General features: G+C 31.4%; 1 protein-coding gene across 1 annotated transcript in view; it reads right to left on the bottom strand.

Annotated features, from left to right (window-relative positions):
- Smp_121940 (hypothetical protein) overlaps window positions 1-25627 on the bottom strand; it is a gene marked incomplete at both ends in the record, with an annotated part of 48506 nt that overhangs the window by 8242 nt on the left and 14637 nt on the right. Inside the window, 6 exons of the mRNA XM_018795047.1 lie at window positions 1992-2067; window positions 6940-7028; window positions 14823-14910; window positions 17523-17619; window positions 20590-20687; window positions 24829-24910. Coding sequence (XP_018649398.1) covers window positions 1992-2067; window positions 6940-7028; window positions 14823-14910; window positions 17523-17619; window positions 20590-20687; window positions 24829-24910 — 530 coding nt within the window. The remainder of the gene's footprint in view (window positions 1-1991; window positions 2068-6939; window positions 7029-14822; window positions 14911-17522; window positions 17620-20589; window positions 20688-24828; window positions 24911-25627) is intronic.

Below are 25627 nucleotides of genomic sequence, written 5' to 3'. Positions count from 1 at the left end.
ATAATCTGTCACACTAACACAGTTTCTCACAAAATAATACTGTATAAATGTTTGTAGATGATGTGAATAATGTTCTACTTATAGGAATGCTGGTCGGCGGCCTATGCTCCATCGGGAGTAACAAGCATAAGTATGTATATGAAACATATATACTTATTGCTGTTAGTTGGTAAGTGATTCATTAGATTTCAACTGTTCATATGACAGCAGAATTTACTACTTACTATTCTACTCATTAAAAGCTTGGAAAGTATAAGTTCCCGTATGATAAAACCTTATTTTTATACGTTAACGTCACTCAGTTTAAAATCTTGAAGATTGAATTAATAAATGATAAAATACTGTAAATTCATCAAACAAAGCAGATCTTGTTATTTTGTTCATATCATAACGTTAAAAATAGTCGGAATATATATTTATTTCTTCATTATTCTAAATTCAATAAGTTATAGTAAGCAACACCTACTTAACTAATTATGAAGTAGTCAATTGTAATTAACACTGAAGTTTATTAGTATTGGTCAATGAATCATTTTGGTCAGATGGATGTGAATAAAATTTACTACTCATTCAACAGTTGTATTCCAATACCAGTCTTATTGATTTCTGACCGAAACTGTATTTTTCTGAGAGAACGATTAAAAAACACTACTACAATATTTTAAGAAATGTTAACTTCTCATTAGCTCTCCATATCACGTTCCTTGCTTAAATTTCGTCCTATTAGACTGATGACCATATATTGATTACAAATATAAATTTTGTATTTTAACAGTTTATCATCTTTACGGATGATGTTTCAAACACTCCAATTTCACATTTTCTTCAACACACAATGATCGATTGCTGATCAACTACAAACATAACGAACTGTGGAGTATATCATCATTCCACGGACACTGACAGTTTTGATGAATATTATTCACTGTACGAATCATAAAGCCTTGAGTTGACACACTGAACCAACAGTGTTTTTCAGCTTTTGTTAAATCTAATATCCAAGATATTAAAATGTCCAATTCAATTATTTTTTATAATCCAATCATATGATTGTTAAACTAAATAAAGCTTCTTTTTATAAAAACAAAAAAAATGTTTATTCAATATAATAGGCAAATGTCTGTTTAAAATTATAAAAAAAAACTAGGACCATTATGTTCACATATTCAATTGTACAAAAATTCTTTCTAATATAAACAATAAAATAAACAAAATTAGACAAATTGATTCACTGTGACAAGTTGATATTTTTTTTGTTTTTCTTAACTCATTCACAATTTAAATAAATCAGTAAATAATTAACATTTTGACAATTAATTGACTCTATCAAAATTGATGATGTCATTCATTCTGTGGTTAATCAAAGTGAAAACCATTAAAGAGTGGTACATAATTAAAAAAAGATTATGTAATAGGTTACAGGTATTACAATAAGAATAAAATAAACTATATATGGTTGATCTAGTAAAAATAAAGATTACATAAAGACTATTTATTGTAATAGGTTAAGTGAACATTACAAAAGTATTTTCATAGTTGAAATCATGAGTCAGTTGAAGCTACACCACCATGGAAAACCTGGAAGTACTGCACATCTCTACATTTCACAGCATTGTGAGAATAATACTTATTCCCTTCTGAGAGTAAGTTAGTACAAGCATCTTACAGATTACAAAAAGGAATGAAGCAGATAAGAATCGATAATCTTCGATATTTATTAGTCAAGTCATAGGGATATTGTATTAGCTGCATGGTGTAACCAGTTTAATACTGAACTATGCAAACAACAACGATTATCAGTTTGATTTATTTTTCTTTATAAGGAAATGTCACGAAGAGATCGTAACAAGGCAGAATACATGAAAAACCTTGAAGTAAAACAGAATAGAGATAAAATGAAAACACTATATAATTTAAATGCTTAAATGATACAATGTAAATTAAACTTTGTTTTCAAACGCAAGTTAACTCAACATAAATGATGAATCAACGAAAGAATTTACCTGTTTGCCACTAACGATTAAAACCAAATTCTTTTTTTCTGGATAAATGTTTTTAATGGATGCCCTGTACAGTGATAATAGAAAAAAAACTGTAATTAGACATTATTATTGAAAACAAGCGAGTTATTTAAAAACTTAAATTCATATCATCAGTATAGAGTTGTGCAGATTGTTGAGTTTAGATCGATATCACGAATGAATCAATGTTAGAACACTATTGAAAACCTGGAAGCACTGGATGACCGTTTCGTCCTAGCACGGGGCTCCTCAATAGTGAGCATCCCCGATTCTGCGGACAGCTACCCACCGAAGACAATGAACGATAGTCACTCAGTATCATGGATTAGTTGAAGTTAGATAATAGCACCATTTGATGCTGGCTCAGTGGTGTTGAGATTAAGCGTTTGCTCGCGAGATCGAAGGTCGTGAGTTCTAACCTCGCGTGCGTGGTCGTGGATGCGTACTTCTGGGGGGTCCCATGATATGATGAAGCGGCCATCCAGTGCTTCTAGGTTTTAAGTGGAGGTCTAACATTGATAGATTCATGATAATAATATATATATATGACAAGTAATGCATTTCATCTGGTAGATCACTAAATGGATAATTCAAAATTTGCTCATACAAATCCTTAAAAGAATTAAATTTTAACTGAATTTTACTAATTAGTATAAATTAATTGAAATGAACACATCGTGGAAATTTGCTGCACTGAGTTCATCAAATAGAAATGTGTAATATGTTGTTTAAACGACCACAAGCTAATTAGTGAATAATACATTACTTTCTGGTGTGCTTAAGAAATAGCAAGATCATATAGATTAATTTAGGACTAATAATAGGCTAAGCGTTGAACAATAGTCTGCCTTTTGTCAATACAAGCTATATTTCTTGTAGGAATTTTTCATTTCAAAATAATACGTCTCTGAGTTAAATAATTTAATTTCAATCAATTGTTACATGGAGAAACTAATGACCAGTGGAGATACTGACCTGGTTACTCATTTTCATTTGTATCACAAAAATTAAATGGATTTGGAAATTTAGTTCATTGTATTCCAAAACTATCATGCTAAATGCTAGACTTGAAGGTTTATAGTTTGAGTCATACTGTGAAGAGGGTGACCACTCGTCAGTAATGTGTACCTGTAATCTTGAGGGAACTTGTGCTCCCTGGTGAGTTCGATCCCGTGTCACCCACTAAGCTATCCAGGCCGCGACCAACCTCCTGCAGGATTGTGAGATGGGATCGAATTCGTCAGGGAGCACCAGTTCCCTCAAGATTACAGGTACACCTTGCTGACGAGTGCCAAGTAGCACGAAACCCAGGTCCAGGGTTTCCTGTTGACCACCTCCAAAAACCATCTTATCTCAAAATAGTGCACACAGTGTCGAGTCACCTAGACTAATGGCCACATTGCAGCTTGATCGATAGGAATCAATCTGCACTAAGAAGGATTTGACACACATGACATTGATCACCACCCAGTGATCAATCAACTGTAATAACTCCTGTTTTTTTCATTCTGGACTGTAAACTAACTTCTTATAAACAACTTACACAAAACCCTTAATAAAGTCTTCCATTTGACTGCCAAAAACATAAGTTAACAGCAGTAAATAAGATCATAAGATGACTTATTCAGGCCTAAAATACAATTGATGGTAAATACCTAAACAATAAATTACATAACTGTTAGCACATTTTCATAGATTTTGTGTCAAGATGTTCAATTCAAATTCTCTAATACATACTTCTTATTTTTTTTAAAATCAATACATGGACCACAAACAATTTTTCATTGTCATATGTTTAACTTATAATATTAATACTTTCAAAATAATACTTAGTCATAAATTGCATTCATCATTTATGTGTTTTATTCTTAGCCAATAGAGCCAACATTATTATGGAATTATAGAATTTATCTTAGATTGAAAATTCAGTATGTCAACTGATGAAAGTTTAACAGTAAGTAAGTAAGGTACACTTCCTAGCTACCATAGATGACAAAATTATCTGAGCTTAAAATTTGTACTCATCAATATTTCCCGACAAAAGTTAAGTATTTATTCTCTAGAATACCCTCAACAACAACATGTCTAAGTTTACTATTTCATGTTGATTGGATTCCTTTATTGATCATTAAATATCCTTTTGCGTAAAGATTTGACTCATTTTAAATCACTTTACTGCTCAATGATTAAAACAATGGTTATATCGTGAGGAGGTACTGAATTGACTGGATTGCGAGGAGCATACGAAATTGATTTTCCCCAGCCGTCTATAAGATGCAATCGCATTAGTTATTAAGGCTTATTTGTATGATTTTGCAAATATACCTTCACATAGTAAGTTGTTGATTGATTAATCAATGTGAAGTAAAACTCAGTTCAACTTATAGAAATCCGAATACTAATCTGATTGCAAACAACTCATATAGAAATTTGCATATTCACATATTATTTTGATTTATTATGAGGATCAAGTAAATCCATGTTTAAGATCTTCGTATTTTCACTTACGTTGTCCAACTCATTGTTCCCCAGTATCAAGTATCAAATTCGTTTAGAGTTTTGTGGATACAACAGGTAGCACAAGGACAAACTGAACTTCCCTAAATAACCCATTATTTCCTTTACTTTCTTACGTGGCTCAACACATGATTACATGACGTGATGACGAAACATTTTGACCATCATATATGGATGCTTTAAATCATTTTTCAGCATATAAGACGATACCTAATGAAAATTTCTGAGATGATGCGCTAATCCTTCACTCCGAAGGAAGCTATACATTAAGATCGTGAATTTTCACTAAATGAGAAATTGGTAAACATGCTTAGATTTAGATTTGAAAAACATGTTTCCTAGTAGTGTAAATGTTAAGCTTGAAAATAACTAGAAATTGACACATAAATCTGATCAAAAAAGTCCCTAAATATTCAGAGAACTTATACAAGAAGTTATGGACTTCCTGAATAGATTCTATAAGAAACAGAAAATAAATAACTTTAGACCATGGTAAATTCACATTTAGATTCTCTAAACTAGGCCATGATATCCTTACTCTATTCATGTGTCATTTATCTTTTCATCCCATTATTTATTTTCAAGTCATACTATATCCATATATTTCTTTGTTTTGATGAGTTGTTGTGACATATACTGTTGAATAATATCAGTAAAGTATGATTATAAAACAGTCACAGTGATCATAGATTATATTTTGAGTAGCAAGTATAATGAAGCAGAAATCTATGGAAGATTGTACTGGTGAGGTGGACAAGAACACCGGTGGGGACAATTGAATGTATTTAAGCACAAATTACAGACTATCTCACTAAATTCTGATAACCATACAGTAAACAGTTAATTTGCAAATTAACAATCAGTTGTCTCAATCTTAACTGTTCCTTCTGCAAATATCAATCCGTCTTCTCTGATTTCATTGTTCATGCATTTTCATACCGATTGAGCTTCATTCCTGTTCTTTCCTTATAGATCTTCTGCCAAAATACATTCTATATCTGACCATCACCATATGCTACTTATGTGGATATAAGTAGACCACACCACACTAGTACAATCTACAAGTTATTACATAATGTACAGTTCACGCTGACATATTTTTGCAAATAAACACATCTTCAAACGTGCAACTCTCCTATCTATAAGATTATGATTTGGTAATAATCAGTTAAAATCATGAAACCCAGAAACTTTTACTTAAGAATGAGAATAATGACAGTAAACATGAACATATTTAAATTCACTCAGAAGTAGTAAGAGCATAAGCAGTAAACCGAAAGATTAGGGTTTGAAGATGTTATTCAAAGAGTGTAGTACAGTGAAATAAATTTGGAAGGAGAAAAAGGATACGGACATGAAGAGTTCAGAATATTAGAATTTGGCAGAACATAAAGAGTGGATGCACCTTCGCCATTGCAAACGATTTTGAGCCATGTCATTCAAGGTCTCTAACTATCAGTTGCTATCATCTCGCGGATCCCAACCAGGTAGTCTACACCTACCAACATGGCTCAGTCCACTTGTCAGCGACTTCATGGATTTATACCACGTTTTGGTCTGGCCGCCCCTAGCTTTCTTCCAACCTACTCTAATTGGCATATGTGCATACTGTGCGTGTTGCCTCGATATAGCCTAAATTCACAAGCATGGTAAGCAAAGATGGATATTGAACATCAACTCTGAGATGCAGGTACATCCAGCTGAAGAGTCCCAAATAGGACGAAACGCGCGTCCTGGATTCCACTGCTAGCCACTATCCATCTTTGCTTACCATGAACATATCTAGTTTAAAAAGCCATATCTTTTAAACTACCTGGATATAACCACTTGCAAACCATTTAATCTACAAAACTTCTCCTGAATGTATTGTATATATATATATATATATATATATATATGCTATTTAATTTTATTTCATTATTTAGTCATAGATTCAATTTCATTTTTTAATACTGAGTCACACGAATGTTGCATAAACATAATAAAGTAAATGAGATTCAAATGATATTTTTAGTAACTTTAGAATGGTGCTTCAAGACAAGTAAAATATGAAGTTATCAACTATGTGAAAAATTATTATTGGTACTCAAAATATATCGTTTAATTGTTTGTATCTATTATTATGTTAATTAATCAATCACTATTCCATTTAAATAGTAACCAATTGTACTTGTAATTTATTTTCAAGTCTAAAAATATCTGGTAAATTAAATGAGACCGTGAGATAGTTATCTAACGACAGGTAGTTTTTGAACACAATTTGTAGTCTGCTAAATTTAATCTTTAAAAAAAAAAACAGTAATTGGTATTGAATATGTAATTGATTGTACACTGGTGACAAGTTAATTATTATTAAAGTATCTATAATTATGTGAATTTAATTAGAAAATAGTATACTTACCATTCAAATACATTGATACTGCAACCATCCTTGAATATAGAAATACCTTTATAATTAAATCCAATACATAAACCATTTTGCCGTTGATCCTTGAAAAAAAAGAATTAACAAAATGAATACTGTACAAATTCTGAAAGTATATGGTAATTCTTGGAAAAAAGTAATGAGATTTGATTGCATAATTTCCTTTAAAAATAAACATTCCTAAAGATATTTTACTTTGTGAAGGGCTAAAAATTAACCTCCTTTTATTTTCAGTTGTCGACAATACAAAATAAAGAAGTACTAAAATTCATCGATTCACCAAATGCAACGACAATTTTCATTCCGTGTGGGGGTGTAAGGTAGTTATACAACCCAGGCAACAGGTAAAGGGTTGATTGAAGTTAGACTTGTCTATACCTGGATCAGCTTGTGATTTAAATTGTGAAAATTTTATAACCATCACAAAGCCCTATACAAAAACAGTTGGTTTTTATCATTTTATGGGAACAATTTTCTAGCTTCTCTGTTTAATCACCATTACTACTTTTAACCAGAATAATGTTCAAATAAAAATGCACAAAATTTGCTGTAACAGTTTTCAACAGATAAATCATACAGATATAAATCCATCAGTCAAACAACTATCATTAAATAAACTGTTAATAAGTCAATTTCAACATAGGTTATACCATGGACCGATATCAACTAAAGGATAGCTGAAAATCAAGGAGCATTGAACAACTGTTTCATACCGGTTTTTTACATCACAACATTGCATTTCTACGAAACTACATAACAATCAATAGTTCTTTTCGTTTTATTTCGATGAAGTCAAACTGAGATAAAAGTTACTGGTAGATAGGCAGTTTCCGAATCTTTTTTGTAACAGATGTTTTCAGGGTTGGATCGATTATTCCAACAAATATCAACAGACAAGAATTAAAATAACTAGAATCTGTTTTTAATTTTCTCTAAAGAAGTTTGACGAGGTGATGAAAATCTTTCAGTGGTTTCAAAGATTCTATTTATTTAAATTAAATCGACTTCTTAAGTATGTATTTACAATATCGCTTGGTTTTGTGATCAAACAACAGATACTATGGACATGCCAAAATGGAAAGTGAATTACTTCATGATAACAACGTCCCTTTTTCTGTAGACAATATTTTAGTTTTCTTCTATTTCAGTAAAAAATATGAAGTTTAAAAGCAATAAGAAATATGGGTTGCCTTCTATAAAAAAATTAATAATTTTACGCAAAACACTTTGAAACTCATTTATTATTTAATAACTTTTCAACCTGATCGTCGAGATTTCAATGGTTTATTATATATATTCATTTCGCTCATAAGATACATAACACTTCACTACCCACTTGATTTAATTACAACCTCAAAATAACCATCAATTTATAATATAATGTGGATTAAATGTTGAAACATTCAGCTTTCATTCAGCACATGATGATAATTACCAACTTCCTTTCTGGCCTACGTTAGTTCAAGTGATCATGTAGTATTTTTGTGGCCCCTTATTTGACTATATTCAGATCGTATGCTATGTTATTGAAATATACGTGCCACCAATCCTCAAATTTAACCATCGACTTCAATCGCGTTAGTGAATAACGGACTTAAATAAGTCAAACATGAGAATGAAGTTTGAATACGTGTATTTCGTACACCGATTGATCTTGACAGACAATCAGGGGAACAAAGCGAACAAGAGAGAACGAAGCGAAACGAAATGACGCGCAGTGTAGAAGGTAAATGAGCCAATCCAATTAGATAAAGAGTCACTCAACACTTATACTCAAACAAAAACAAGTTACAGACACATAGTGAATAGAGTGAGTAATTAACACGCACTAAAAAATAGACAGAATTAACAAGCGGATAAGTGACAAAGTCAAGATATGGATTGAGAAGCATGAATAAATTGATTTGTCCAGAAGCTAGAATACCTATGTGGAATTGACATAGTACCAGCCACTACGGTATCACTCGTTCTCACATAGCCCTCTATGTAGAAAATAAGTTACATTCAGTGTGTTATAATCATTAACTTAAAAGAGAGACGTATTCAAAATCCAAATCTCTAATATCCTACGTCTTATTTAATTTTCACCACCATTCCACTAGACATTAAAAATATATCGAGCCCTAAAACAGCATTACCAGGGTTTCATCATCCCCGATTTCCCAAAAACTCTACAGTTCAACAGAAGTTCGGTCAAAAAAGGGTGAGCAAAATGTGTAAAACATTTGTAGGTTAACGATAATAGAAGAACAGTCAATAAATTTTATTTCCTAAAGTCTAAAGAATAACAGTACAGTCTATCCTCATAACATATATAAGTTTTTAGTTAAGAATCGGTTCATAAAAGTTAATTACGGTACTTCTCCATAATCAACTAATGCTCTTTTACCAGGTATAGCTCAAGTATTTACCTTTGAAATATTAGTGGAAAAAAACTCAACTATTAGTAATTTATGATACATAAATTATAGAAAAATTACTTAACTGAAGTATCTAACATAGTTATGAAACTACTTCAAAAAAATTTCACTTAGATCTTTTATCTCAGTACAGAGAAGTGTACTACGTCATTTATTTTGAACCAATAAAAATTTACATAAGTTCAAAATGTGTAGGATTCATAATTTTTTTTCAATCTGTTGAGACAACTGAAAATGTACACGATTCGATGAGCAACAAAATTTATCAGGAAAATTTCTTTAACTAGTGATTATCAGTGGTGATGCTTTATCTTTATACACATAAATGATTGCCTTCATAAGTTATGATATTCACAAAACAGAGAATGTTTTAAAAACAGACGTTTAAACTGATCCTGGTCTAAAAGTTTCAGTTATTTAATGAGAAAAACAAGATTGTGAAACTTAGAGAGATCAAAATTAATTATTGCTTGTTTATAGTCCTAAACTATGCTCTTTCGTCCTAGTGCTCAAATGAAATAAAAAAGAAATCCTGTAGAAAGATTTTTGGTCTCTTTAGAAACACTAGGCGCACAAAAGTAGTAATTTCAGTGTCTGACGGTAATTAAAATTCAGGTAAATAAAGCTAGTGATATTACCGTTTGATGAAATAACAATAACTGTCTACTTTAACCACTAGTATTAATTCCTAGTAAGCACCAAGTGTAAGCGTATAAAATGACTTATTTTGATCTGATGTTATTGTAAACAAACTATCAAATAAAAACCTCGATTGAAGTGAATAGCTTATTTACATCAAATCTATCTCTTTATGCTTCTTAGTAAATACCTCAAAGGTTTATTTTAAGAAGTAATTATTCATCCTCTCTAGAAAAAAAATCTCAAACTAGGATGTGATACCTGTGGTCCGGTAATTAATTTGCTTGAAAATGCATTCAACAAAAAAATATCAACAATTGATAACATAGTAATATATAAATATTTACTATTACACTTCTCAGACGTGAGTAAGCATACAGATTTGTATCATTTAAGGAAAACAGAATCAATAATATTGTTAAGTAAAATTGTACTATGACCGTCAATTATAAAAGTACAAAACAACAAATATTTTGATCAATCTTTCATCAATTAAGTTATTCATAGCTGTTATAAAGACTTTTCACCTATTCTCATATATATATATATATATCACTAGCCACATATTAATTAAACTGTAGTCAGTAAAATTGAAATTACTTCTTGTTTAGGGCTACAACTCACCAACGTGTTGTTCATTTACGGAAAAGCTTGTTTGATTTATTTCATGGTCAGTAAGAGTTTACATTAGCTAAAGAACACGTCAAAAGTGGGATGCAGTTAGAAGCTGTTTTGTGTGTACTCTACACTCTTCAGCGTTGTATGTAAAAAATCTTACATGGAACCAAATGTAAAAACTTCAGACAAATTTGTTTTCATTGTAGATAATAAGGAGAAAAATAACACAAAATTATTGGCAGACAATTTTTAATTATTAGGTGCCATTACTTAATCCCATAATAGATTGCCAAACAGGATGAAGTTTTTCACAAAAGACCATTTGTATCAGATTCAGATGGATTAGATGTTAATTCAAGGGAACCATTTTCTGAGGTATATAGATTTAATGAGGTTTAAAACAAGATACAAATCACAGAGCTTCATAGACAAACAAGTTTTATCAGTGTCGGGTTGTGGAGATTATTAGGTTTTTGATTGATACCATGAATCGATGAATGTTAGACGACCATTGAAAACTTGGAAGCACTGGACGGTCGTTTTGCTCCAGTATGGGACTCCTCAGCAGTGTGCATCCATGATCTCGAACGCGGAACCGGAAATCCCGGGTTCGAGTCCCGGGTGCGGGATCGTGAATGAGGGCTGCTGAGGAATCCCATACCGGAGCAAAACGGTCGTTCAGTGCTTCCAAGTTCTAAATGGGGGTCTAGCAGTCATCGACTCATGATATCAATCTAAAACAAGTTTTTACTTTAAAGATAAACATTCTGGAAAATGGTCTATACAAATTTAGGTATAATTATACAAGGTTATTGCGCTATGACGCGTTTAAGTATCTTTTACATTCAACCCCGACTGATTTTGGATGAATACACAAATATGTTCAGATGTAATTGAATCTCGAGATACAACTGTCTATTACTGAACGCAAATACAACTCCATTATTAAATTTAAGTCGTAAGTAAGAAACACTGTATGATTTGCATTAACTGGTTCGACAAGAGCATGAACTAAGCATTAATCTTATCTTAATCTATGTGAAGCTCCATAAATCAACGTATGTAGTATTTAATTATGCAAATTCTTATCAATTTTGTAATTTTATTCCTACAAATTTAATTAATGTGAAATAGTTATATAATTGTGACTAGAAAATGAACTAGATGTGACGTATTTCCTTTTTATTTCATCTGCCTCTAGCTCTTCTAGAGTAACTGCCGGTCCCAAACCCACACAAAGGAGAAGGGGTGGGCATGGGGTTAACGACCCCATCCCGTAGAAAACTAACTCGCTAAAATAACGCTAACCAGAAATTTAGTTACACTTAACAGTAAACATTTTCCTAATTAATAACCCCAGAAATGTGCTTACAATTAAAACTACTACTCAAAATAATTATAAAATATTCAGTAGTTTCTTTACGACTTACTATTATTTTAGTTAAATTATATTTTTTTTTCTTTTATAATGAGTTCGTCAAAACAATTGTCACATGAAACAACAGTATAGATAATAAGAACTTAATAATTAAATTATATTGATTTAATTTTCACTACAACATCTGATATAATCAGTATTTTTCGAAACATCTCTATTATTATTATTATCATTATTATTATTAATGTAATCAGAATCATCTGATGTACTGATCTTTTAAACAACCAAATATATGCTTTAAAGTATTATTTATGTACGCCTATTTCTTAAAAGAAACTCTTATTTGTATAGAGTGAAAAATTAAAAAAAAATGGTTTCACTACAAAATAACCAAAAATGGTTTTTCTCGATCTTAAGATGTTATCACATTATTTCCCGTTTATAGTTTTATGAAGATATGTAGTCAGTTTTGTCATTTATCTGTTCTGCTTATTGCTCCACTAATATTTGGTTAAAAATAAAGTGGTTTCATAGGTTATGTTATAGTCTCAAACAGTTCTGCACTTACTTAGAAGAAAATCAAATAAACACGTTGGTGGTTTTCATCTTCCCTATTATAATATTAGTTATCATACTGTTACCACGCCAGCGGCCTATGCTCCTCCACGAGGGGTAACAGGCGTAAGTAAGTAAGTAAGTTACCACGCTAATAACCTTTTTATGGAATAAAATAATTGTGTAAGTTGAAAAAGAAATAAGCGTTTCTTTTACCATTGGAGTTAAATTTGAAATCAAGCATAATTTTAAGTTAATGTTCACACAACAATTAGATACATAAACAAATGTAACCCTAAAGCCTTCTCTGAAGAAGAACAACTAACAAGTAAGTTGTGAGCAACAGTGAGATAGAATTCACAACAAAGAAACCTAACAAATATTTATGAAATGAACAAATACACTGTCATTGAATAATCTCGACAAACAAGCAAAAATGAAACTCATTCTATAGGAAATGAAGCTTTTAATTTTCTGCGCTATTGTTCATCTTAACCTAACTTCTAATAATATCCATTTTACATCAAGTATCATAAGGGTTAGTTAAAACACTCTGTAGAAGCTATACGCCTCACATTTGTGTAAACCAGTAACTGTTGGTAAAATATGTGTGTAGACAAAACAAGATTCCCTAAAAATTTGATGTAGCATCACTCCAAACGAAAACTAAAGGAGTAACTGATGAATTATTCGGGGCACGTCAATCAATAATCAACAGATAACCATTGACTTCATTCATTTTAACCTTAGTTCTGGTCGGATTATAATAACCGACTTTTCAGAGTATCTAGTTACCCAATTGGATTGACAATTAGAGGAGTTATAAATGACAATACTAAGTAAATTTCAACTTCACCCCATTGCACAAGCAAGTGGCTATCAGGACTCAGAAGTTGAGTGGATAACGCAATGGCGTTTGAAGCGAAAGGTAATGGGTTCGAGTCCCAGAGTGAACACCAACTCTGAGATGCAAGTACATTCAGCTGACGAGCCCCAAATAGGACGAAACGCGCGTCCTGGATTCCGCTGCTAGCCACTATCCATCTTTGCTTACCAAGTTATAAATGATGTTCATCTATTTGGAGGAATCATTATTAGATAGTGAACTCACGAGCATTTGTCATATAATCGAGATATAATAAAACACAATTTAAATATGATGTTTAATATTTGACTCATTTTATAACATTTCAAAGCTTGTTTATCTTTTTTAACAAAATTGTAATAGAAAATCCTAAAATTAACTGCTCCTTTAGTACTATGTAAATGATTTACAATGGAAAAAACCTCATCGTTTTTATTCTATTTTAAAGAACTTATTGTAACGAAAGTGTTTGGTTGCATAGGTGACCAGAGGTGCTCAACAAAAAACCTTGACCCTAGGTTTCGCACTGTTTGGGACTCATCACCGAAGTATACCTACATTCCTGAGGTAATTCATGCAAACACTTAATATCTCGACATATTAAATACGATGTTGAGTCATTTAGACTGGTGGCCATAACCCAGAATGATTGACAGGTTTCGGTCAGAAATAATGAACTAAACAAACCTGACACTGGTCATTACTCATTAATCAATCAACTGTAAAGCGTATGCTTTGTAAAAACTGTCTTATTATCATCTTTATAAAGCCCAATAGAAATAATTAGTTAAATACATTGTTTTCATCCAGAATTTCTGTCATAAATATATATTTAAATATACAAAAATGTGGTTGGTATTGAATAAGCGCGATTTAGAGTCTTGTTGAACTCAATAAATTCCTGGTCGCTTATTGGCTAAATCATATACAACTAGTTGACTTACTTACTTACGCTTGTTTCCCTTCATGGAGGAGCATAGGCCACTCAACGGCATTCTTCATCGAACTCTATCCTGAACAATCTTTTACAGTTGTTATTCGTCCTTTTGATGTCTGCTTCCAATTCTCGGCTCATTGTGTCCTTTTGCCCTCCTCTTTTCCGTTTCCCTTCAGGATTCCAAGTTAAGACTAGGTGGTCTAGGTGATCTTAAATTTTATTTCATTCTTTTATTGTTGAGATTGCTTTGTCAGACGAGTTACAGATTCAGGGTTATTTATAATACTAAGTTTAGTCACCTGGATTAACAGTATAATATCACTAACCAACCAGGCTATCTGATGTAACGGCTGGTTTACATATATATTATAATAACCTTGGAAGTAAAGTCACTAAATAAATCTAAATAGCAGAAATATTCGAAAATAAATAATTGTATACACTTACTTGCACCTGAAAAGGTTCCATGCCATAGGTTTCGATTTTTGATGCTTCATCGATGAATTTTTCCAGAGCTTCAGTTTTAGACATGCCACTTTGTAATTAGTAAACAAAAAATTATAATACATACTTGCAAATCTATTTGTTTGTATTTGAAATTTCAAAATAATTAAGTAATTTTACTTGTAACATCAAAGTATGTGTAATACAACGTAAATATCAACAGGGAGCAAATAAAACAGACATGAGACCGTCATTTTTAAATGTCGAATGTTCAAATAAACAGAAAACTAACACGTAACGGTATAATTATTCATCTCAATTTTTGGATCTGGATGTTTTAAGTAACTGAATTCCATAATATTTGAAAACGAGCCTAACAGAAAATTTTTATCTTTGTGTTATTCTATGCTAAGCTTAAAAACATAAATCTCTATCCGGTTTATTTCAACCCTTGAATGACTTTAAAAAGTACCGAATGAGATTTAACTAATTATTATACATCAATAAATACGGCTAATCCGATTCCTTACCTTTTAGTGATAATTCTGTTTACGTACTGTGAAGTAGGCTACAAAAATCAACCGGTATATCTAGCACTGGACTGTCGTGCTTCCAGGTTTTCCTTGGTGGTCTAGCTTCAATTGACTCATGCTTTCAATTATAACAAATGGTTATTCAATGTTATTACAAAAGTGTTAAATGTTCTATTATCCCCTGAATTATTCTTCCGCATTAATCTATTTTATATAGCTTTATTCTCATAGACTACTTTGTTTTTTCAAATTTCCTTCTTTAAATGAATCATTATTGTGTTAAATTGTTCTATCATTTTCAAGTATTACGTAACATTCATGAAATTTCAAATATGTATATGTTTATATCAGAACTTTCGTCTAAATTAGAGCGAATAGTTTCACAGCATTTGGGAGCCGAGTTTATGTAAGGACATTAAATAGTAAGAATATATTAGTAAAATCTCAGCGAATGGATTCGAAGTAAATCCAACGTTTCGTTTGACAATCTGGTCCAAGCTTTTTCAAGGAAATAGAATCGGGTCATGTTTGTAAAAGGTGTCAAATGTAAATTTAGAACATTATGTAGGGATATATACAAGTATGTATTAAAAATAGTCAATATTTGCAGAAAAATGTACATTCCAAATAGAAATTTTCTATTTCAAAAAATAAGACATTGAACAAATTAAATCATAGTGAAATAAAACAAAAATATTTATGATTTTATACAAAGATTTGTGAAATTTTAAACAGAAATTGGGCGCCCAACAAACTGGTCTGAGTTTCTTAAATGAAATACTACTGGAATGATTTAAATTTTAATGGCTTATTCAATAGATTATTCCAAATGTAATTTTTACATTCAATATATATTATTATTATTGTTATTCATATGGTCTATAGTTCATAAGTGATGTAATCGAAACAAACATTCCATTTACAATTATTTTTAGTTTGTTTCATATTTCAATCACAATCATTTGCTTTAGATTATTTCATCACTAAGGAAAATATAGTAGTAGCGTAAGAATGATATTGTTAAAACAGATGTTAAGAATACATAGTATGTTAACATGATAAAAGATTTTATTGTGTTTGTTATCTCTCAAATCAAAACAAATGTATACCAAAGTGATTGTATATCTCACAAATTAAACTGTTATAGATAACCGTTATGTATCTATTTAAGCATTAGAATAAAGAATTAATATTTCTGGACAAATATGTTGGTACGTTGATCAGTGTTCTATCTTAAGGTGGATGTTGACTATCGATATAAAACAAGTGGGTAATTTGATAGTATAGCAATCTTCCCAATCTACTTACATATATATCATTCTGTATAACACTCTGAGGAATCTTATACCGTTCTAAGTTTCACACTTTACGGTTTAATGTGGTTAAGTCACTTAATAGTTGCTCATTGTAATTAAACGTAAAGTTATTCATTGGCTGATACATTAAAATAAAACTCCATTCATATAGGTTTAAACAGTGCTTACAAAAGACTATGGAGTGAATCTAAGTATATCTGAATGTGAACTGTTAAATAGGTTTCAAACACATAAATATTCATTAATAGTCTAACTGGAATGAAAATTAACCACCTATTGGTAACCAAAGCCAATTTACTTACTTCTTAGTAATTAATTTTATCAAATAAATTTCATTGTGGTCAACACTCTCAGTGGACCAGTATCATAATACAAACTCTTTCTCTCATGATTGGAGATAATCGGCGGAATATCCTTAAACTAGGTTTTATACAAGTCGGTGCTTGCCATCAAAATCTACCTTCAAAAACTAGAGGCCATTATTATTCACCCCCAACTATGAGATTGAATGGTACGCGTCTGAATCCTACTTCACAGATCAGCTCTCTGATTTTGAGAAATATGCCCTACTGAATAGCTCCAAGAAATACTTGAACTGAGTCTAAAGCTTAATATCGCTTATCTTCAACCATCCGATATAATATTTTACGTGTCCCACAAAAAAATTAAGATGCACCGTTATTCCTATTTCGATTTGTGCTGTTAAAATCGTGATTGCCATTGGTTTAAAAATCCCTGCAAACATTGAAAATACATTAGGCTACAAATCTATGATAGCATCTTCTTATTGAACTTTACTATCACACTACATTGATATGAAATTTTAGAAAAAAACCGTTAGTTTTAAAGCTTACATGATTTGTTCAAGTTGATTTTTGATTCGCCGTACAATAGGTTTTGTTAGTTGAGGAAGGACACGCATACCACCGGGAATAGTATCCACGTCAAAGCCTGAGGAAATCTCCTTGAGACCATGTTCAGCTATATTGAATAAGTATTTTTTGGGAAGAAATTAACAAAACAAAAGACCTGTCAGACAAACAAGGGTAACACTTATTGTATTCAGCTGGTTTTCTTAATCTTATTTGTTTTCACCAACAAGAATATGTTTAATAGTGAAGTAATTGTATATTAAAAATTTGGTGAAAATGAAACACACAACTGGATAGAACCGAGTCGGTAAGGTTGAACTATGTCATACTGATGAGCCTACAAGTGTCAAAATAGTTATTTTTAAGTGAAATCCAGAACGTTAAAACAAACGGAATACTCCTTATGAAGAGTTTTTTTTTAAAAAAAGTATCTTAGTTGCTAGACCACTTAAGATTGATAAGGGAAAGCATTGTATATATTGTAATAAAAGGAAAATTTTTCGATAAGCATACCCATCTGATAAACATTATATTCAGCGCATTACATAGTGATAATCAGCTCTTTCTCCTTTGTTCAAAGTGAACATCTATGAACATCCTGTATTAACCATAGGGAATTGTTTACAGAAGTAGTTATAGTTTGATAAAGGATCAAAAACTAAACTGAATTTTTATTGATCGAATGTTTCTTTGTACTAAAAGTAGTCTACTTTACAGTGAAAAGATCAGTTACAAACCTCCCAAAGCAAGTAAAATCACATACATTTAGTTTTCATCACTGTTTTATCAGTAGATTGTTAAGTTTGACAATCTTTGTAATTACCGAACAATGACTGACAAAATCCTTTTAAGACCATTTCTAGTCTCGGTCAAGTTTACTAGTATATTATAGTTTTCCTTTCTAGAATGAAAAAAACCATCATACCTTTTTGACAAACTTATATGTTGAAGCCTTTGAGTGATATCGGATCGTCTTTTTCACTACTGACTGCTAACTGTAAGTTCATTCATATTTCATAGTTACTTTGGGAGATATCTTAATATATCATCTTCGGATATTTGAAACTAATCGACTATGTTATAGAATGGATCAAACCTATATATATTCATTAACACTTCGAATTGTTGTTTTAAAATTTCAACGTAAGAGTTTATATGAAACTTATTGATCAAACAAATTGTATTTATCCTACACAAATTCATTCTATAAACTGAAGAGAATTGAAAGCAAAGGATTCCTTCCTAACTCTATAACAAAAAAATAATAATTTTGAATCTAAATTCTTTACTAGATGATTAACACTTGGCTTACAAGTTGTCTAACCGACAAATTATACACAAAATAACATCTGGTAAGCTAATACTTACAATCTAAAGTGATTAAATTTTTAAATTCTTATCTGTTTATCATTACAAGTAATGATATGTGGTAGTTTCTCCTACTTAATTTTGCCAAGGAATTCTCTCCACATACATGAAAATGATAATTATCATGGTGCTTAATAATTAGAAATAGTCAGGAATAACACTCGAAACTTAGTATCAGGTTTATTAGTTCTCATTCGTAAGCCCGATCTTTTATTCTAATAAAATGTATACTCTCTCGTAGATCGAAACCTATTCACAATTTACTACTTCAGTTAAAATTATTATTATTAAGATATTTAAAACCCAACTGACTTTCTTTAATATTAAGTCGAGTTTGGTAGCCACTGCTAATGAGTGGACAATCAACATTCTAATTTTAATAACCTTAAACTATAACAAACACATAACCATTAATATAAGAACTTTCGTCTAAATTAGAACGAATAGTTTCACAGTATTTGGGCGCCGAGTTGATATAAGACATTTCCTTGAAAAAGCTTGAACCAGATTGCCAGGTGAAACGTTGGATTTACTTCAAATTCATTCGCTGAGATTTTACAAATATATTATTCCTACATAACCATTAAGTTCATGTTGTCTAGTTTGCTAATCAATTTCGGTATAACTTTATAGCAGTTTATAAACCTTGATATTACAAAGCATGATAATATTCAATCACAAAAATTCCAATACTATATATAGTAGTTAATAAAAACCACTTTTTTCAAATAAGTCATTCATGTGTGGGTGTGAATTAAAAACCATTATGAAAAAACATGTATATGAATATCTGACATTGTGAACAAAATAGAAAACATTCACTTAGTATTGTTCGTTTGAATCTTCCCATTTGATGCTTAGGACTGCAACTGGTCAGTCTCTAATTGGTATTTGCGCATACTGTGCGTATCGCCTCGATATAGCCTTAATTCAAAAGCCTTGTAAGCAAAGACAGATAGTGGCTAGCAGTGGAATCCAGGACGCGCGTTTCGTTCTATTTGGGACTCATCAACTGGATGTACTTGCATCTCAGAGTTGATGTTCACTCTGGGACTCAAACCCATTACCTTCCGCTCCAAACGCCATCGCGTTGTCCTCTCGGCCACTGAGTCCTGATAGCCACTTGCTTGTGCAATGGGGTGAAGTTTAAATTCACTTAGTATTGTTTGTTTGAATCTTCCCAGGTACATCCAGCTGAAACTGGCGTCCTGGATTCCACTGCTAGCCACTATCCATTTTTGCTTAAAATAGAAAACAGTTGATATTTCAGAATAATTATTTAGAAAACAAACAATAACTTGACAACTATCATTAGTTTAATGAACGTATGTTCACATCTTTAATCAACAAACTGAATGATGAATACTATGATCACTAGTTATAAGTTATGAAATTTTATAATAATGAATGTTATTTGATTCGTTATTATCATTATTCCGTATAACTGAGGAGATTAAAACTACTTCATCATTAGTGAAAGATTGAACAATCATAGCTAGTAATTATCAAATGAAAAATTCAAATACCTCAGCTACTATCTTGTTTATTCATTACATGATATACATTATATCTTGTTTCATTTTTGTGAAATATTAATTTTTAATATATATCTAACCTTAAATTCCATTAAAGTTGTAACCTCGTCAAAGTAAATTCTATTTGTAATATTAAAATTAACTACCTTGTATGGCGTATGCTGCCAATTCATAGATCTTCGATGCTTCTGCTCTTAAACGACCAACATAAAAATCCCTTCTCAATTGAAGGAAAAGTAAATAACTAAAAGTTGAAACAAATAAAAGTAAGCATAAGATAAGTAACCAGTTAATATACAAGTTCATTTATGTAAAATATGACAAATGTGTATATTATAATTAAAATTGAGAATAAACAGGGTTATACTATGTATATCCTATACAAAAGTCCAAGAACGATTATTAATAGATAATGCTAAATATAACATGAATATTGAACATGAGAACAGATAGATTGTTTAATAAGCTAAAAAAATAATCAATGAGGTTTTATCGTATGATCGCTAAATAACTAAACTATTCATATTCATGTCCCTCTTATTATAAGCTTTATTTTGAACTATGAACTATTGTTATAAGATTTACCATTCCTGAATTATGCCCTGTCTATTATTTACTATCTCCCCTATTCACAGCCACATTTGGCTGGATCTTTTACACATGTTATTTTCTATTTTATGGTACGATGTGGTCAGTTTGATTGGTATATAAACTCAGTATGTTTGAAATACAATGATTCATACCGCAGAGGCTGTTCTGGACTTAACTGGCTGGGCTAGACGGAAGCAGGACCGATACGTACTCTAGACTGCTCGTACGGTTTTCGTGTGTCACTGTTCTAATCGATAATTCACTGCTCTCTGATTGGCGGTCTTATCACGTCATACGTTAACTAGGCATCCACTCGGCCACAAGTTATAACACAGTGAAAGCCGCAAGTAATTCAGTTATCGAGAAATCCAGTTGTTTATTTATTTTAAGCCAGGTTAATAATGAATGATCACAATACTATCTTACAAATTGAATAGGATTGAAAATATGAACGACTGGATGACATATAAGTAAACTAAAAGTAGTAAGTTTCCCGAGAGCATCATATGAATTTTCTAAATTCAAACCCTGTAAGGATTATAAATATTTACTAAGGAGTGATATATATATATAGTAGTTTACCATTGTAAAGAACAAAATTATCTAAATAACTTTTTAAAACTGGGAATTTGATATATGTTAAGGAAAGTAAATGTGGTTAGTCACTGAGTGTGAGTAAACAGTCATTCAACTTACTGTTTACAAATGTGTACTTCCCTTCCCTCTTATGGATTTCTACTCCCCACTCACTGAGAGTGACTCCTTTTAGTCGTGTGGAATAAGATATTGTCTAGCATTACTCTGGTTCTCTATTTTGTTTGTTTATAGGGTATCTGATAGAAAATGATCCAGTCTGTGTATAGTGTACCGTTTGGATATTTAATCTAACGGTACTATAAACTCGGTCACCAGTGTTATTATCGTAGTACAGTCATATCATGCGTACAAAGAAAACTATTTTAATGTCCCTGTTATATCACAAGCAATAAATATTGGTTTTATCAAAGTTCGAGACTGTTTGGCAGATGACAACTAGACATTTCAAAGCTACAAATCTACAAATATTGGGTTTTGAGAGAGAGAAAATTTTATCATATGTACTCAGATGAAAGTAAGTAATAAAGACAAAATAGTGAAAACAAAATACTGTTACATCTCGTTATTCAAATAACGATGAAGGATTTTCTGCTTGGTGGGATCCTTCACCTTAGATCTTATAATTAATTAACTTGATAAAAATTACTATTTAATATTAAGCATTTATTCACCTTGTTTGATGTTTCTCAATACAGAACAATACTATTGTACTGGTAATAGTAACCACATAATTTACAAATTCTTTAATTGTGTTCCCAAGATGAATAAAACAAAGTATACTTCTCTATCACCACACAGATTTACAGTACTTTATCTCATATTTCAGTTGTTATTTGAAAATTAATTTTAAAGTAAATAATTATTGATTCGTTAGTACACAACAGAAAGAAAGATAAGAACTGGATTTTTGTTCAGCAAATTGTTATGTAGTTGAGACTAAATTCCTGTTGTCAGGTAATTTTTTTCGAATGAATCTCACTAAGTTTCAAACTAAAATAAAATCATTTTTTTATCACCCCTTGCTCTACAACAGTAAAAATTTACTGTATAGTTGGTTGATCACATTTGTGACTTTTTCAATGTCAACAGATTATTCGAAATTAAACAAGACCTAATTAACAACAAAATCCAAATCATCTTGGTCCTAGTTAACTGATGAAACACCTTTTATCTATATTTTAATTTCAAAGAAATTACCAATCGTTTTATTGTGTTTATATAAAAAATCAAGAAACAAGTTTATCTATATGACAAAACTATCAATTAATGTGCTTGTTATATAAAAAACAACTGTGCATAGCATTTATAAACTGGAAATTTGGCTACAATTCTGGTAGGGTAGGTCAGAAATTATAAGCATAAGTATCTGACATGGTGATCAGCAATTATAATTACACCTTTCCACTTGTATGATGTGAAATTTACGAAGTTTCATACTAATGTCTTTAACAAGACTTCCCAAAACTGATCTAATTACACTTCAGTAAATGCAAGTATTAGAGAACATTATGAGCATGAACATATAATCTAATGATTTTTTGAGTAATATTTCATCTTAACAAATTAGTATGATCTATAAAGTATATACATATATAAGTCAACAAATCTGAATGTGAGTTTTATTCGATACCTAACTAGATTAAATGTATTCTAAAATACTTATTACTATTATTATTAACAACTCAGAGTATTCACTAACAAACTAAATTGAAATATCAGAAGGGGGTTTCGTGGAGATTTTTGTAATTTTATAGATGAGATCATGAGTCAATTGAAGCTAGACTACCATGGAAAACCTGAGAGCACTGGACGGCCGTTTCGCCCTATTGTGGGGCTCCTCAGCAGTGCCCATCCACGATCCCTCCTCGCGAGATTCGAACCCAAGACCTACCAGTCTCGCGCCAGAGCACTTAACCGATAGACCACTGAGCCGGCTGGCATCCAACTGTGTTAATGTCTAACCTCAACCAATCCACGAAATTGCGCGACCATCATCCATTGTACTGAGGTAGATACCGGTCTCTACCTAATATGGGTGCCGGCTCAGTGATCTATCGGTTTTCCATGGTAGTCTAGCTTCAATTGACTCATGATCTTATCTATAAATTGAAATAGGTTAATCATCCATTCACAAAGTTGAACCGAAAATGTTGCCTATATTTGTAAGAATAATTTTTTACCATCTATGTACCAGAATGAAAGGCTTTAAAATTTAAATGTAAATGTATAAGAAATTTCATGTTTTTTTTCTACGTGAAGTTCAATTATTCGTTGTAAAATGTAAAACTTTGCTCCAATCATGTTTAATCTTTATGATTAGGGAGATTTTTTGTATTAGAATGGGGGTTTATTGAGATTGTACTAATTTTAATAGTTAAATTCATGGGTCTATCTAGGTTAGAGCACCATTGAAAACCTGGAAGCACTGGATGACTGTTTCGTCTTAGTGTGGAGCTCTTCAGCAGCGCAGGATCGTGGATGCGCCATCCAGTGCTTCCAGGTTTTCAGTAGTGGCCTAGCTTAGATCGATTCATGAATTCAACTATTAAGATTTTGTTTTAGAATACGGTTTATAAATACTAATAAATATTTTAATTTGAAAGCATATATATATATATCATTGTTTACAGTTCATTTTGTATTGGTTGTTTGAACGTTCCCATTGATGCTTAAGATTGCAATTGATCAGTCTTTTATAGGCATATGTGCATCCTGTACGAATTACTTTTATATTGACTCAAGTCACAAGCATTATAAGCAAAGATGGATGGTGGTTAGCAATGGAATCCAGGACGCGCGTTTTGTCTCACTTGGGACTCGTCAGCTGAGTGTACTTGTGTCAATTCCGGGACTCGAACCAAATAGCGTTCGCTTCAAACTCCATCATTTTATCCGCTTAGCTACCGAGTCCTGATAACCAATAACTTGTATACATTCTGGATTTCACTACTAGCCATTATCCATAATATCATTTACAATGTTACAATGAACATCATTTAATCAATTAATAATATTTATTAGAGATTTTAATTCATGGGATACAATTAATCAACCAGTGTAAACTGGAATATTTGATTTTCGTTGTAAAATGTATGAAAGTCTTTTTTGCTTGATAACAAACAATGATTATTAAAAATATAATTTAGTCCGATTATTACTATTACTATGTCATTATAACGAAATCGTTCAATACTTACCGAATTGTTTCATTAGGGAAACACGTCAATGGATTATTTGGATAGTAAATAAATCGAAAACCAAATGTGGAATTTTTAACTTCTATGAATATAAAACAGATGTAAAACAAATAGGAAAGGTAGTCAACTAATTATGCATCAAAATTATTATGTGCAATATAAATTAGCACATGTAATTAGGTTGAAATAAAAAACTTTTAACAGGTTCATAAATAAAAAAAGATGGATAGTAGCTAGCAGTGGAATCCAGGACGAGCATTTTGTCCTATTTGGGACTCGTCAGCACATATGACAACAAGAGACTGATCAATTTCAGTCCTAAATAACAATGGGAAGATACAAGTAAACAACACCTAGTGAATGTTTATAAGTTAAAAAATAATACAATTAGATTTAACAGTTATTTTAGATGATAAATCATGTGAATTACTCAACATGTATTATATCACTAATAACTTTGGAAACGGTGCAAATGTAGCACATATACAATCATGGCATTGACTATCTTACAAGTAAAATTGAAAGGTATAATGATTAGTATAAGTCAGTGTTTTATCAATTTATCATCAATGGTAAAGATCACTTGGTTATTCGTAAGTGTATTGAATTATTAATATATGTTTTATATATAGTTGAAATCATGAGTCACTTGAATCGAGACCACCATGGAAAAACCCGCAAGACAATGGATGCCAGTGCCTGCCCAAGGAAGGCACACCGGACAGGATTAGCATTCGTGAATTGGGAATTATACTTGAAGGAGTGGGCGAGGTCACGAGGATGGATCAAAAAGTGGATT

This window comes from Schistosoma mansoni, chromosome 1, assembly GCF_000237925.1.
Source record: "Schistosoma mansoni strain Puerto Rico chromosome 1, complete genome".
Lineage (NCBI taxonomy): Eukaryota > Metazoa > Platyhelminthes > Trematoda > Strigeidida > Schistosomatidae > Schistosoma > Schistosoma mansoni.
Note: the sequence above shows the minus strand (reverse complement) of the source record. Positions and strands in the feature narration are given on the sequence as shown.